The sequence below is a fragment of the Microtus pennsylvanicus genome, chromosome 1, assembly GCF_037038515.1.
Source record: "Microtus pennsylvanicus isolate mMicPen1 chromosome 1, mMicPen1.hap1, whole genome shotgun sequence".
NCBI classification, from domain to species: Eukaryota; Metazoa; Chordata; class Mammalia; order Rodentia; family Cricetidae; genus Microtus; species Microtus pennsylvanicus.
Window position 1 is genome coordinate 144127552 of NC_134579.1, and position 14988 is coordinate 144142539.

The following is a 14988-nucleotide window of genomic DNA, read 5'->3' on the forward strand; positions in this document are numbered from 1 at the left end:
GAGGAAGTGCAGGGACCGTTGTGCAGGCAAAGCATCGAGGAAGAAAGGAAGGGAGAAAAGAGTAGAGGACAGCCAGGCTCAGTGGCACAGGCCTATAATCCTAGTCACAGGGAAGGCAGGAGGAACCTAAGCAACTTGGTGAGACCCTGCTTCAAAAACAAAAAGTAGGAAGAGAGTTAGGGGTGTGGCTCAGTGGTAGAGCCCCTGCCTAGAATCCCCCAGTGAGGGGCTGGGGATGAGGCTCAATGGTAGAGTGCTTAAGTTGGACCCTGGGTTTGAAAAAGTGACTTGCCAGGAGGTGGTGGCACACGCCTTTAACCCCAGCACTCGGGAGGCAGAGGTGTAGTGATGAGGTGAGCAGGCCTGCTTTTCGTCCCGCCCAGTTCCCCCATGGCTAGCTTTACACCCGAAATAACAACACACAAATTGTATTCATTTAAACACTGCCTGGCCCATTAGCCCTAGCCTCTTACTGGTTAACTCTCATATCTTGATCAACCCATTTCTATTAATGTGTATAGCACCACAAGGTGGTGGCTTACCAGGAAGATTCTAACCTATGTCCGACTTGGGCTGGAGCTTCATGGCGTCTGCCTGGACTCTGCTTTCTTTCTCCCACAATTCTGTTCTGTCTTCCCCACCTACCTATTTTCTGACCTATCAGGCCAAGCAGTTTTCTTTATTAATTAACCAATGAAAGCAACAGATAGATAGAAGACCCTCCTACATCACAGAGGCAGGTGGATCTCTGTGAGTTTGAGGCCAGCCTGGTCTACAAGAACAAGTTCCAGGACAGGCTCCAAAGCCACAGAGAAACCCTGTCTTGAAAAACAAAACAAAACAAAAAAAAAAAAAGAGAAAAACAAAAATAAAAAGTGACTTATAGTCAGTGGTGACACACGCCTTTAATCCCAGCATTCAGGAGGCAGTGGCAGGCAAATCTCTGAGTTCAAGACAAGCTTAGTCTACAGAGCAAGTTCAAGGATAGCCAAGAGTACACAGGGAAACCAGGCCTTGAAAAACCAAACAAGGAAAAATGAATTACGCAACAACAAGCTATGTGGTGAGCTAGAGGAGTGCAAAGGTAAGAAGGAAGCAGGCCTGGGCATGTCAAGGAAGACATGGCGGAGGCCGGGAAACCTGATCTGTATTCCAAAATCAGTGCAGCCACTGGAACACTGGTGACAGGGTCTCATGGAGCCCAGGCTGGCCTTGAACTCTCCCTGCCAGAGCAGAGATCACTTATCATTGTGTCCGGCTGCCTCTGGCTGCCGAGACAAAGTCACACTACAGAGACGACTGTGAAGAGCCACGCAGAAGCAGTGGCAGCAAAGACAAAGAGGCATGGTGAAACACGTCTTTAACCCTAACCCTCAAGAGACAGAAGCAGGCAGATCTTGCCCCAAGCTCACGGTTCTCTACGGACTGCTTTTGACTTCTCTCTCACACTGGCCCACGGGACTCTTTACAGGAGACACAGGAGGCCTAAGACGCTAATGAACCAACCCTGCTCCCTGGGCTGGAAAGCACCCAGGCTGGAATCAAGTGGACAGTGGGTAGGAGATTGTGGGGTGGTCACTGGAGGAGCAGCAAGGGAGGACATAGGCCCACCTTGTAGTATCTGTTGGTCGTATTGTTCTGGAAGAGGGTGATGCATTTGCAGTCTAGGCGCCAGTAGTGCCGCTTCCTCTGACAGAGAGACGCGGACAGGGTGAGGTGGACAGTCCGGCGGTTTACAAGCGCAATACCCAGCCTAGCTTCTCCCAGAGAACTCAGTCGAACCTGGGACTGTGGTTCGACTCAGCCTTACCCACCCGGCTTTACATCCTGCCCAGCCTCCTTCCTCTAACATATCCTTGATTCTAGCACTGCACAACCCCTGTTCCTATACCCAACTTAACCTGGACTTTCCCAGCCCTCCCCTCTCTAACTCCACCCACCTAGGCCCCACCCATCTGGCTACTAAGTTCTCCATCTGCTCAAGCTTTTTAACAAACCTTTAAATCTAGTCACGCCCAACTGGCCTCACCTACCCACTTTCCGGCCTGCCCATAATTCTGACCACGCCCACCGAGAATCTTGCCCACATAGGCTTCAGGACCCCTGTCAACTCTAGTTCTTCCAGCCCACCCAGAAGTTTAACCACGCCCACTTGCCTACTCGCACCCAGAACAGCCATGTCCACCCCCCCAGCCCCAACTCACCAGTGTGTCCTTATTGCTGTAATGAACCAGCCAGCCCTCCCTCAGGGTAGTGCTTGATTTCCGGGTCGTGTGTCGCACAGACTGTACCACCCGCATCAAGGGAATATACCCCAGTGAGCTGCAGGGAACAGGCCAGATGTTACAAGTCACATGTCCTGCCTGGGGCCACAGGGACATCTTTGAGCAGTCATGTGAAAATGCTGTTTCTTTCCCTACTGAGATTTTAGATTTTCATAGCAAAGGGACTCTCACTTTTTTAATTAAAAAAAAAAAATTTTCGGAGTTTATGTAAATGTATGATGTGTGTGGGTGTGGCTGAGGGCAGAGGAGAATGTCAGGGGGAGCTACAGTTATAGTCATTGTAAGCCTCCGGATGACCTTAAGAAACATCCCCATCTGCAGAAGGACGTAAACCACAGGATACGGCAAAGGCACCCGAGATGCACTGGCCATGTCCTGAGAATGGATGACGGCAGATCCCCGAAGATAGCACTGCTTGGAGGAGTGCACGGGATAAGGTGAAGAGGAAGGTCCAAAAAACACTGCTAGACAGCATAAAGGAAGACTGTGGAACCGTGGGCATGACAATAACACAAGCATCTAGGACTACCCAGGATAGCAACAACTTGAAAACCGCCCTAAACGGGCTGTCCGTGTGTGCTTAGCATTGCCAGGCATAGATGATGATGATGATGACGACATAGGAGCTGGCAACCGAGCCCAGGTCCTCTGCAAGAGCAACAAGAGCTCTTAATCACTGAGTCACTCTTCAGCCTCTCCCCCCAATAAAGATTCTTTTAACTTGTTATATTATTTTGTGTGTGTGGGAGAGGTCTGAAGGACAATTCTGTGAAGTCTACTTCTTCCTCCTACCTTTATGTGGCATAAGGGATTAAGTACCTTTACCCACTGAGCCATCTTGCTAACCTGGCTATATTTTTTGGTTTTTGGTTGGTTGGTTTTTGTTTTGTTTTGTTTAGATTTATTTATTTTAGTAGGGCATAGTGGTACATGTTCCAGGACAACCAAGGCTATACACAAAAAGTCTAACCTAAAAAACAAACAAAAAAACCCTTTTATGTTATGTGTATGAGTGCTTTGTTTGCACAGCGTGGTACCTGAAAGAGCCAGAAGAGGGTGTCAGAGCCCTTGAAACAGCAGTTACAGACAGTTGGCCATATGGGTGCTAGGAACTGCACCCAGCTGCTGAGCTCTCTCTCCAGTCCCCGACTTTGCCTTCTGAGTTAGTCTGAGGTATCCTGAGCTAGTCCTGGTCCTCCTACCCCAACCTTCTGCGTACTGGACTACAGGTATACTCTGCCACACTTTGTTTAAACAGTGTTGAGGGTTCCCCAGGACTTCCTGCTGGCCAGGCAAGCACTGTACCTACCTGAGCCACGTGCCCAGGAGGAGGGTGACTCTTTTTTTAAATATTATAATTATATTATTTTCTATTTATTTATTTATTATGTATGCAACATTCTGCCTCCATGCATGCCCACATGCCAGAAGAGGGCACCAGATCTCATTACAGATGGTTGTGAGCCACCATGTGGCCACAGGGAATTGAACCCAGCACCTCTGGAAGAGCAGGCAATGCTCCCAACCACTGAGCCATCTCTCCAGCCCCGGAGGGTGACTCTTGAGAAGGCCATCTTACTAAGCTAGTTTAAGTTTAGGCTTCGGCCTGGAGGCAGAGCGCAAGCCTACCGTGCAAAAGGCCCTGGGTTCCAATCCCAATCCCACAATTTTATGAAATCAGGCTGCCTAGCAGACACCTAACCTCTGTGTGTCTCCAGCTCCTAGAAGCTTGGCACAGAGCCTGGCGTACAGAGGCTCTCCAGTAAGTGCTAACTGGCATCTAGACTCTGACCTGCAGGCTCCGAAGGCCTGCCTCCCCTCTGACCACTCAGCTGTGTGTTCACCTCTGTTGCTGAGCCTGCCATCTTTCTTGGATCCTAACTCAAACAGGCACAGCTCTCCTCTTTTCTACCTAACCTCGCAGGGCAGTGGATGAACTTACGGTTTACTGTGCTGTTTTTCTTTCAAACACTAATACATTGCCCTTGAGCTTTAAAAAGAGAGAAAGCAAAACAAAATCTTTTCAATGATGAAGGAAGAAGCCAAGGCGGTGGTGGTGCACACCTTTAGTCCCAGCACTTTGGAGGAAGAGGCAGGAGGATCTCTAAACTTGAGACTAGCCTGGTCTACTGAATGAGTTCCAGGGCAGCCAGGGCTACATAGAGAGAAACCCTGTCTTGACCCCCTCCCCAAAAAAAACCACCCCCCCAAAAAATATTTTTTTTTAAAAAAAAGGAAAGAAGAGAGAGAACCCAAAGATAAAAGGCTGGGGCTCAGGAATTGAGAATATTTACAATCATACACGAGCACCAGCCCATCTTAGAGACAGAAGCAGAGGCTTGCGGTGGGGAAGCCTCCTCAAGGGCCCTGGGTACCTCTGCGCCTTGCCTCCCTCGCCTTCCTCTTCCTCGCTGGCATGGAGAGCATTCTCCGAGTGGGAGCCTGGGATGACACCCGAGTCATCCAAGTCATCTGAGAGGGAGCTCTTGTCAGACTCACTGTAGTCGGCGGCCTCCTCCATGGGCACATCTGTGGGGACAGGGGCATCAGAAGAGCCTCCACCCAGTCCCACCCTGTCTCTCTTATGTGGAGCAGTGATTCTTTGCCTGCCTAAAACACCTGATGGTCTAATAAAGAGCTGAATGGCCAATAGCAAGGCAGAAGCAAGGACAGGAAGGGCTGGCTGGTGGAGAGGATAAACAGAAGGGGAAATCTGGAAAGGAGGAGCAAGAAAACAAGGAGGCAAAGTGGGACATCGGCGGCCAGCCACCCAGCTACACAGCAAGCCATGGAGAAAGAACTAAAGAAAGGTATATAGAATAGAGAAAGGTAAAAGCCCAGAGGCAAAAGATAGACAGGGTAATTTAAGTTAAGAGAAGCTGGAAAGAAAGCCAAGCTAAGGCTGAGCATTCATAACTAAGAATAAGCCTCTGTGTGTGTTTTCTTGGGAGCTGGGTGGCAGGCCCCTCAAAATGAGTAAGATGTAAAACAACTCGCAAGAAGAGTCTTACCTCCGTTGATGAGAGCCTCCCCCAGACAGTCGTTAGGGACACGGGTAGCACATCGCTTGTGACAGTTAAACTTGCAGTCTGAGGAGACAGGAAAGGAGTTGCTGTGTTTGTATGTGTGTGTGCGTGTGTGTGCACGTGTGCGCGCACAGCATGTGCATGTGTGTGACAAGGTCTCACTACGTAGTTTAGGTGGTCAGCATCTAATTCCTGTCATCCTCCTGTGCTAGGATTAAGGTTTGCACTGTAAAGATTGGGGAGATGGCTCTACAGGTGAGAGCCGAAAGGACATATTTTTACTGTTGTTGTTGTTGTTGCTGTTTGGAGACAGGGTCTCTTATGGTTCAGACTGGCCCAGAACCTTCTATGTAGCCAAGAACAATCCTCTCGTCTCCAACACCCAAGTGTTGTGTTCGTTTAGATGCATGGGCCATCAGGTCTTTCTTCCAGATGTTTTTGTTGTTTTGAAGATCTCCTGCAGCCCAGTTTTGTCAGGAACTGGCTAAGGAAGGAGGTGACTTAACTGCCAGGCTGATTACAAGTCTGTGTGCCACCATCTGGCTCAAAGGTGTGGTACCAGAGGAGGGCTGTGGTGGTGCACACCTTTAATCCCAGCACTTGTGAAGCAGAGGCAAGCAGATCTCTGTGAGTTCAAGGCCGGCCTGGGTTACAAAGCAAGTTCCAGGGCAGCCAGTACTATTACACATGGATACCCTGTCTTGAAAAATAAAAAAAAAAAGACAGAAAGAAGGAGAGGAAGAAAGGAAGAAAAAAGAAAAGAAAAGAAAAGAAAGAAAGAAAGAGGAAAGAGGTAGTAGGAATACCATGAAGGATGGAACCCGGGCCTCTGGTATGCTAGGTGGGTATTCTACTCTGTGAGCTGCATCTCCAGCCTTCTCACACCATTTCATGTAGTTCAGGTTGGCCTCAAACTATGTAGCCAAGGCTAGTCAAATTCCTGGCCCTTCTGTCTCTACATCTCAAGTGCTGGTGGGATTACAGGTGTCTAATTCCAGAAGTTGTGAATACATATTCGTATATATATTTGGTTTTACAAGACAAGGTCTCTCTGTGTAACAGCCTTGGCTATCCTGGAATTCACTTTGTAGACCAGGCTGGATTCACAGAGATCTGCCTACCTCTCTCCACAACCCAAGTGCTGGGATTAAAGGCATGTACCACCATGGCTAGCTTCAGAAGTCTTCATCTCTGCTCCTAAGCTTCCCTGATTTTCAGATTCTTGGGTTTTATAGTGAGAATTCTATCCTGTTCTAGGAATCTAGATTTCCAAGAGTTTAAGGTTCTAGAACTCCAGAGACCTCCAGGATGGCCTGGATTCAAAACATGGACCCGAGATTCTGTGCTCCTTGGGGGGAGGGGGGAGGCATTTTCAGACCCACAGTCTTCCTAGTTGGTCCCACTGACCTTTGCACTGCAGGCCCTGGCGGAACAGACCCTTGAGCAGCTTCTTGCATGCCTGGCAAACAGTGGGTCGTGTGTAGCTGTGTATAAGGAAGGTGTGTGGCACCTTGACCTTGGACATCAGCATCTTGTCCAGCTCAATGGGACGGCCTGTGTAGAAGGAAGAGGAAGAGGACGACGACGACGACGAGGGTGGTCGGCGAGGAAGGAGGTCTGTGGTGCTACGGCTCTACCCAGCAGCGAGGGTGGAAGGAACGGATGAGTGAGTTAGCACTTGTCTGACTCCATCAACCCCCAGACTCCAACCCATCCCCACTCTCCAGCCCCTCACCAGCTCCTCGGCGGTGCAGGGTAGGGATTCGGAGCTGCCTAGGCGCACAGAATGTCCACTGGCCAGAGACGTAGATGACAGGCGGCGCTTGCGAGCACCACTGCAGTTGTTAGGGATGCTGAAGGCACAGCGTTTGTGGTAATTCAGCCCGCAGCCTGTAGGGGGCACAAGACCATCAGAGCCAAAACCTGTACTCACTACTAGGCCTGACCCCCACCTAAAGAAACAGTCCTGTGCGGCAAGCACACAGGTGAGAAACCCTAAGACTCAGTGCTGCAGGTATTTTGTGTAATGGATTCAAGTCCACATCCTGTTGATGAAGATGCCTGATTTTCACTAGACCCGAAGCTCTAAAGAGCTGTAAAGATTCCCAAGCCTGTAGAATTCAGCCTGTAGCGCCTGTGATCCCAGACAGGCTGCCCTGAGGACTGTAGAGCTGCCTGGCCAGCCTCGAAGTCCTACAGGCCAGTTCCTCATAAATCATTACTATTTCTCTCCTCCTGATCTATTTCTTTGCTTGACTGACACGTGCTCATGCTTCCGTCACCACACCTCAAGACCTCAGCGGTTAGAGCATTTGTTACTCTTGCAGAGGACCCGCTCCAGCTCCCAAACCCCATGCATGGGGTGCAACAGACACCCATGCACATAACATAAACATAAGTAAAAAAATCTCCCCAAGTGCTTACTCTGGAAGTGCTTCCTATGCTGCATCCAGGCCTGAACTCGGACCCCTTCCCTGCTCTGTAACTTCAATTATCACCCATTCCAGAGCCTGGGGCCCATATTCCCCAACTTAGCCCTAGAGCCTTAACCTAGTCCACTAATCCCACCCCTTGGGCTCTGCCCACAGACTTGTATCCCATTCCCTCCCAAGTTCTCCCTGAGAGCTTACCTCATCTACCACTTAAGCTCCACCCCTTGACCCCAGCCTTCCCAACCTCCCCGGCTCTGCCCAGTCCCTTTGCCCCTCACCATCGCACTTGAGGCCCTGGCGCACAAGACCAAAGAGCATCTCCCCACAGTGGTCGCAGAAGGCAGGAGCTCGGTACGAGTGCACAGTAAGAGCATGTGGACGGATCTGAAAGTCCTCGAAGGTGGCCGAGGCTGTGGGCAGCAAGGAGGGACACACCTTGAGCCAAGAGGGTAGATGCCTGGTCTACAGAGTGAGTTCTAGGACAGCCAACGATACACAGAGAAACTCGGTGTTGGGGAAAAAAAAAATCAAAAAGACCTACATGCCTCCAGATAGGAAGGAGTTAGTGGGGGGTTGTTTAATGGGCAGAACACATCATATTTTTTGCATTATTAAAACAGTCCTGGGTGTTGGGCAGTGGCACACGCCTTTAACCCCAGCACACAGAGGCAAAGCAGGCAGATCTCTGTTAGTTTGAGGCCAGCCTGGTCTACATAGTGAGTTCCAGGTCATAGTGAGACCCTGCCTCAAAAAAAAAAAATACAAAAAACAAATAATAAATAAATAGACTAGAATAGAATAAAACAATCCTGGAGCCAGCAAAACAGCTCTGCAATTAAAAGGTGCTTGCTGCCAATCCCAATGACCTGAGTCCCAATATATAGGCACCATGTGTTGCATCAATTCCCAGAAGTTGTACTACACATACACACATATACACATACACACATACACACACACACACACACACACACACACACTGTAAAACAGTTTTGGTGGGCTGAGGGTATAGCTCACTATTGTAGTGCGTGCCTCACATGCACAAGGTTCTAGGTTAAATCCCCAGAGGAGGGGCTAACTATCTAGGTCCAATGGTACACCATTTATTTATTTATTTATTTACTTATTTTTTAAAATTTGATGTGCACTGGTGTTTTGTCACGGGTGTCGGGTCCCCTGGAACTGGAGTTAAGATAGTTTTGAGTTGCCATATGGACGCTCAGAATTGAGCCTGGGTCCTCTGGAAGAGTAGTCAGTGAACTTAACCACTGAGCAATCTCCCCAGCCCCCGGTACACATCTTTAATCTCAGAATTCCAGAGTGAGATGCAAGAGGAGTTCTGTGAGTTCCAGGCCATCCAGGGCTACATCATAAAACCTTATCTCAAATAAATAAACAAATAAACATAAATAAGCAAATTGTTTTCCCCAAGACTTCCAAGGGGCACATCTCTTGATGAGTCCCTCCCCCCTTTTAAGATTTGTTGACTTTATGTTTTTGTGACATGGTGTTTTGTCAGCATGTATACCTGTGCCTGTAGAGGTCAGAAGAGGGCGTCAGATCCCTTGGGACTGGAGCTGCTATATGAGTGCTGAGACTCAAACCCCAGTGCTCAGAAAAAGTAACAAGTATTCTTAACTACTGAGCCAACTGTCCAGCCCGAATGTCTCACTCTTAGCCCAAGATGGCGTGAAATGTGTGGCCCTTCTGTCTATGCCTCGGAAATGTTGGGATCACAGGTGAGCCCCCTCCATGCCCACCCTCAGTCACCTCTTCCAGAGACCTGGCCCCACGCCCGAGCCCCCACCTCCGGGGTGACAGCTGCTTCTCACCCGACAGAACCACCTCCACCAGGTCGCCCTCCTGGATGTCTGCAGCTGATCGCACCAGCTGCAGGAGGTTGGCCGATGTGGGGTCATGTTTGAAGAGCAGGATCTTGTCGTACAATCCGTAGAAGCCACACTCTGGGAACTAAGGGGAGGGGGAGGTAGCAACAGAAAAGCTCAGAGCAGCCTGTAGCAGCGGCAGCCAGCAGCCTTCTTGAACCCTCCAGGGGCAGAACCGGTTATTTCCCCCGGAAACCGAGACCCTACAGCCCACCACTTCCTGCTTGGCCCCTCCCAACCCTAGCTTGAGCCAGTGGAGGGGGGGCAGGTGTGCCAGGTGGGGGTACAGGCACTGGCCAGAGTCTGGTGGCGGGACTGTCAAGAGAAGAGCTGAGGGGTAAAGTGTGTGTGTGGGGGGGGGGGGGGGGAGGTTAAAGGCTCCAGGAGCAGAATGGACACTGACATTTCCAGAGCTGGTGGGGCACTGAGTGATCACCCCCTTCTCTTCTGGCCATATCTCCACCCCAGCTTCCTTCCTGACTCTATTGTCCATTACCTGGCTCTTAGCCCAGCATTGGGGCAGAATGAACTAGAAAGGAGGGGGTGCTTTGGGAATTTTGAGTGGGGGTGCTCGAGATAGCTAGAGGTAAAGAGGTCTCCCCTCATCCTGTGCTCTAAAGACCCAGGTGTCCCGGTCCCAGCTTGAGAAGGGGGGGCAGGAAATGAAACACCGTAAAACAGAAAGTGAAACTGCCCAGGTGTGGCACAGGGAAGGAAGGCAGACAGGAAGGGGCCCTAAACAGCACCTGTACCCCAGGAAGAGCAGAAAACAAACTGGCTGGGCCTGAGGAGGGGAGGCTGGGGATCTGAACTCTCGCACCAAGAATTTCATGCCAGGGAATTCAATGTACAGGAGCCCCAATCCTGCTTCCCATAAGGCCAGCTGGTTTAGAAGTGGCAGCTGGGCTGGTCTTGGGAAGTTGGTGGTCACAACCCCCCATCTTCAACAGAAAAGCAGTACTGCCTTGGCCCTCATAGTAGCTTAATCTTCTTTTCTTCCTTCCTTCCTTCCTTCCTTCCTTCCTTCCTTCCTTCCTTCCTTCCTTCCTTCCGTCCTCCCTCCCTCCCTCCCTCCCTCCCTCCCTTTCTTCCTTCCTTCCTTTCTTTCCCTTGAGACTAGGGAATGGAGATGTCCTAGCCTGACGTAAATCTCCTGATCCTCCTGCTTCTGCCTTCCCAGTGCTGGGGTTACAAAAGTGCCAGACCTGGGAGGTCTTTTTCTAAACTAGTTTCACCCCCTAGGGAAAATGGGGGAGGTGACCCTTTTCCTACTGCTTCCCCAAAATCCAAAGAATCCATTTCCAGGAGCCTGAGAAAAGCTAAGTCCGGATGTTTTGAATTCCGATGTGCTCTCATTTTAGATTATACATTCTGGGTTCCAGCTGTGGCTGCCCCACTGTCAGTGCCATCTAGGAGTCTTATGGGACAGCAGCATAGTAACTTAAGACTCTAATGTTTGGATGCCTTAGTATGAAAAGATTTCAATATCCAACTACTCAGGACTCAGGTTCTGACATCTTCACAATCAGGCACTTGAACTTCACAAAAGCATCCCCCACCCCAGGATGAGAGGTGTAGGGTGGGGTGGAAATGGAACTTGTGGCTTTTGTTGCTAGACAAGGGCTCTACCAGCCTGGTCATAACTTTTGTTTGTTTTTTGACACAGGGCTTCTCTGTGTAGCTCTGGCTGTCCTGGAACCCACTCTGTAGACCAGGCTGGCCTCAAACTCACAGAGATTCACCTGCCTCTGCCTCCTGGTGTGGGCCACTACCACCTGGCCTGGTTGTGATTTTTAATGTTCCTAGGATTTGGGCATCTAGTCCTACAGGTTCCCTCTTGCCATGACTCTTGGGAAGAACTCTGATAGCTAAAGCTAAGAGTACCAACAGGGAAACTGTGATTCGGAGAGCAGATAGAGTCTGCAGGATTTGGGGGGGTGCCTTGCTCCTTCACACCCCATCTTAGGCCTGGAAAGGGTAGAGATTGCACCCTGAGCCTTTGCTTGCCCCTGGCAGCTAGTCCACACACCCCATCTTAGGCCTGGAAAGGGTAGAGATTGCACCCTGAGACCTTGCTTGCCCCTGGCAGCTAGTCCACACACCCACACATGTCACCCGATCACCATGGCCAGCACGGCTTCAATTTCTACAGTTTCCAAAGAACGGAGGCCAAGAGTGAGACCATAAGAAGAGGTCCCCCTGATCCGCAGCTCCCACTTGCCCCTTCTTCCCCACTCCACACCTGGCAGGCCCCTCCCTTCCTCCCTGCCCGCTGCAGAAAACAACAACAAGCAGCAACACGCAATTTGGGGAGGCCTCTGAGGCACCCCACCCCTACCCGGGCCTCTCTCAAACCGGTGGTAGGGTGAGGACACAAATGGGGAGTAGTGCCCCTCCTCGGCTGTTACCTAGGAACCCTCTCTCCCCTCCCAGCAAGCCCCAGGCCACCGCTGAAGTCTCTTCTTCATGAGGAGAGCCCCTATGCCCTCACCTTCTGGTCCACAATAGAGCAGGCGAGTTGCTTCACATGAGCCAACTCTGAGGCGGCCGGCAACAGCACGAACTCTCGGGTCAATCCGATCTGGATGTGGAAGGAGACCCCCGAGCCTGGGGTCGGAATCTGAGGCAGCAGAGGTGGCGGCGACTGGAGCTCCAAGCCACCGGGGGGCGGAGGAGACCCGGGCCCAGGAGAGCCCGGGAGTCCGGCAGAATGGGAGGGGGCGGCGGCCATGGGGGCCAGACCCTGACCTGCCGCCTGGAGCTCGCCGAGGAACCTGGGACCTAGATCCGAGAGCTCTCGTGCGGTAGTGGTAAGAACGTAAGCATTTGAGAGAGAAATCTGTCAGGTTAAGAGACTGAAGGATGGCGGGATCCTGGGCAATGAGAGAAAAGGAATCTAGTGGGTCAAACGCCGGGAGTCAAGGGAGCACAGCACAGAAAGAAAAGCAATGGTTTGAAGGAGGGCACCCAGATATTGGAAGATGGCAAGAAACCAAAAAAGAAAATCGGGTAGGGCAGGGTCTCTAGAATCAAAAGACCCCCCACAATCCAAGGCCCCTGGGAGAGAGAAGATTGAGAGCGGAGCAGGGGGATCCCAGGATCCAGTAGGTTTGAGCGGGCCTGAGGATGCCTTGTGGGTAGAAAGCAGTCTTTGGTCAGGGACCTAGTGGATCATAGGGACCCGATTGGCTCAGGGATGGGGAGAGAGGGGGTCCCCAGGGCCAGGGCTAAAAGAAGAGACTCTCAGAGGTCGCGAAAATTGGAGAAAAGTTGGGTCAGGGGCGGCGGAGAAGGGCCATTACCGGAGGCGGGGCTGGTGGGGGGGCAAGGGAGGGTCGCACAGCGCGGCGGCTCTTTTTTTCCCCCTTCAAAGTTTAAGTCAGCAGCAGCGGCCCAGAAGGAAGTCTCCGCAACGATGGCGCAGCCGGCCAATCAGCACGGGGCCCCGTAACGTCACAGGGCGGAGCCTTTATCGAGGGGCCTGGGGCGGAAGGGGAAGGCGGGACCCTGTGTTTCAGGGAGTTTGGGGGTTGGGGAGGAGTGGTATCTGGTGGCTGGGGTGGGAGGAGGGCGGAAGGGTCAGTGCTTTCTCCGCATGCTCCAGTCTGAAAAGCTGACTTTTCGCTGCAGTCCACTGTGGCAGGAGGGAGAGGCAGCGCTTGGTCGTTGAAAGAAGGAGCTATCAGGCTGGCCGGCATCCGGCGCCCACCCCAGGGAAAGGGTCGGAAATCGGTGTCAAGTCCGGTGGCTTTCCTGTTCTTGTTCCGATTCCCCCCACCCCAAGTCCCCAGCTCAACAATACACCCAGTACACAGGCGGGAGACTGAAACACGGGAGAGCTTAAGCCTCGGGTCTGTCTCCAGTGAGTTGAGATGGGTACAGAGCCTGAAACCACAGCCAAGGTGACACGCCAAAGGTCAAAACTACTTCAGAGACCTCTCAGGAGACCTAACCTACATCTTCCTGGCTGTGTGACTTGCGGTATGGGCTTCTCCACTGTGAACCTTAGTTTCCCTATCATGAGGCTGTATTCCAGAGATGGAATACGGGCGTCTGGCACACAGCTAAGGTAGAGTTGATGTGGTTGCCCTTAAATTTTGCAGAGAAAAAAGACACCAAAGTCACTCAGGGGTTTCTGGCTGATTGTGTTAAGGGAAACATGCAGCATCTGGAAGTGAGATGGCTCAGTGGGTAAAGGCACTTGAAGTCAAACTCACTGACCCGAGTCCTGGAGACCCACACAATCAAAGGAGAACGAGCTCCTCTGGGTTATCCTCTGACCTCTACCATTCTCCGAAACAAATAGTGCAATACCAGTTAACTTAAAAAGTTAACATCTATTGAGAGTCTGTCGCCAGGACTGTGTAATCAACCCAGCTCCATCAGGGGAAATTCGGACGACTATTCTAATAATCAGGCAGAGGGGACCAGTTAGTTTTCACATCCAGAAAGCTGGAGCTTTAAAGGGGAGTGACTTGTCACAAGAGCCCCCCTTACTGGTTCAGTGCTGCTGGGGGCAGCTGAGGTCTGTACAGTGTTGGCTGTCACCACATCCGGGGGACAAGGGTTGGGGAAGGAAGTCTGAGGCTGGAGTAAAAACCCAAACTACCACCTGGGGAAGCTGCAAAGAACCCAAAGGGAAGGGGGGGGCAAGGCCACGTGGAGCTCACAGCTTGGCCACTTGAATGTCACCTAAATATCACACACCCACCTGTGCCTTCTCCTAGATGGGCATGACCCCAACACGATCGCAGGCCTACCTCTGGACCTGGACTTACAGCCCTTTTTACCCGTGACCCTTGTAGAGGGGCTGGCAGGTTGGAGTCTCAGCCTGAGATCCTTGAGCAGACCTCACTCTCTTCCTCTACAGTATGGACTCCCAGCCCTCCCCCACTGTCGGAGCCTAGGAAGATGGGACGAGGACTCTGCACTGCTGTGAGGACCAGATCCCTGCATGTGCTCTACACCCTGCCTAGGCTGCTGGTCTACCAACACTCATCCTGTTCTGTCAGTCTACGACTGGGTATGGGGTAGGAAAGGGGCTTTAGTTCTTAGTTCCTGAGCAGGCATGGGGTCTTCAACTAAATTGTTTATTGCCACAACACAGCATCTGTTAACCAGTTTACTGCCCCTGGGGAAGACATGTTTAGTGACAAAAAGGAAGGGCTCACAGAGATTCAGTCCCATGTTCCACTTCTGCCCTTCCACTGGCTTGCCACCCAGCTCCACCCCCACCCTGTTCTATGACAGAACCCCAATCCCATCATCTCTCTCTCCCCAGATTCCACTCAGCCAAGGCAGAGAGAGTGACCCTCCCCCAACACCCCCTACCCTCTTGAAAGATGGCCTGGGGAACCTA

At 51.4% G+C, this 14988-nt stretch overlaps 1 protein-coding gene across 1 annotated transcript in view; it reads right to left on the bottom strand.

Annotated features, from left to right (window-relative positions):
- The window catches only part of Prkd2 (protein kinase D2), a 28153-nt gene extending 15110 nt beyond the window's left edge, over positions 1 to 13043 (bottom strand). Inside the window, exons 1-9 of the mRNA XM_075990657.1 lie at positions 12121 to 13043; positions 9576 to 9714; positions 8022 to 8153; positions 7047 to 7201; positions 6719 to 6944; positions 5297 to 5374; positions 4661 to 4814; positions 2205 to 2322; positions 1612 to 1689 (exon numbers count right to left, since the gene is read on the bottom strand). Of these exons, the coding sequence (XP_075846772.1) occupies positions 1612 to 1689; positions 2205 to 2322; positions 4661 to 4814; positions 5297 to 5374; positions 6719 to 6944; positions 7047 to 7201; positions 8022 to 8153; positions 9576 to 9714; positions 12121 to 12360 (1320 nt within the window). The 5' untranslated portion in view covers positions 12361 to 13043. The remainder of the gene's footprint in view (positions 1 to 1611; positions 1690 to 2204; positions 2323 to 4660; positions 4815 to 5296; positions 5375 to 6718; positions 6945 to 7046; positions 7202 to 8021; positions 8154 to 9575; positions 9715 to 12120) is intronic.
- Between the last annotated feature and the right edge of the window lie 1945 nt (positions 13044 to 14988).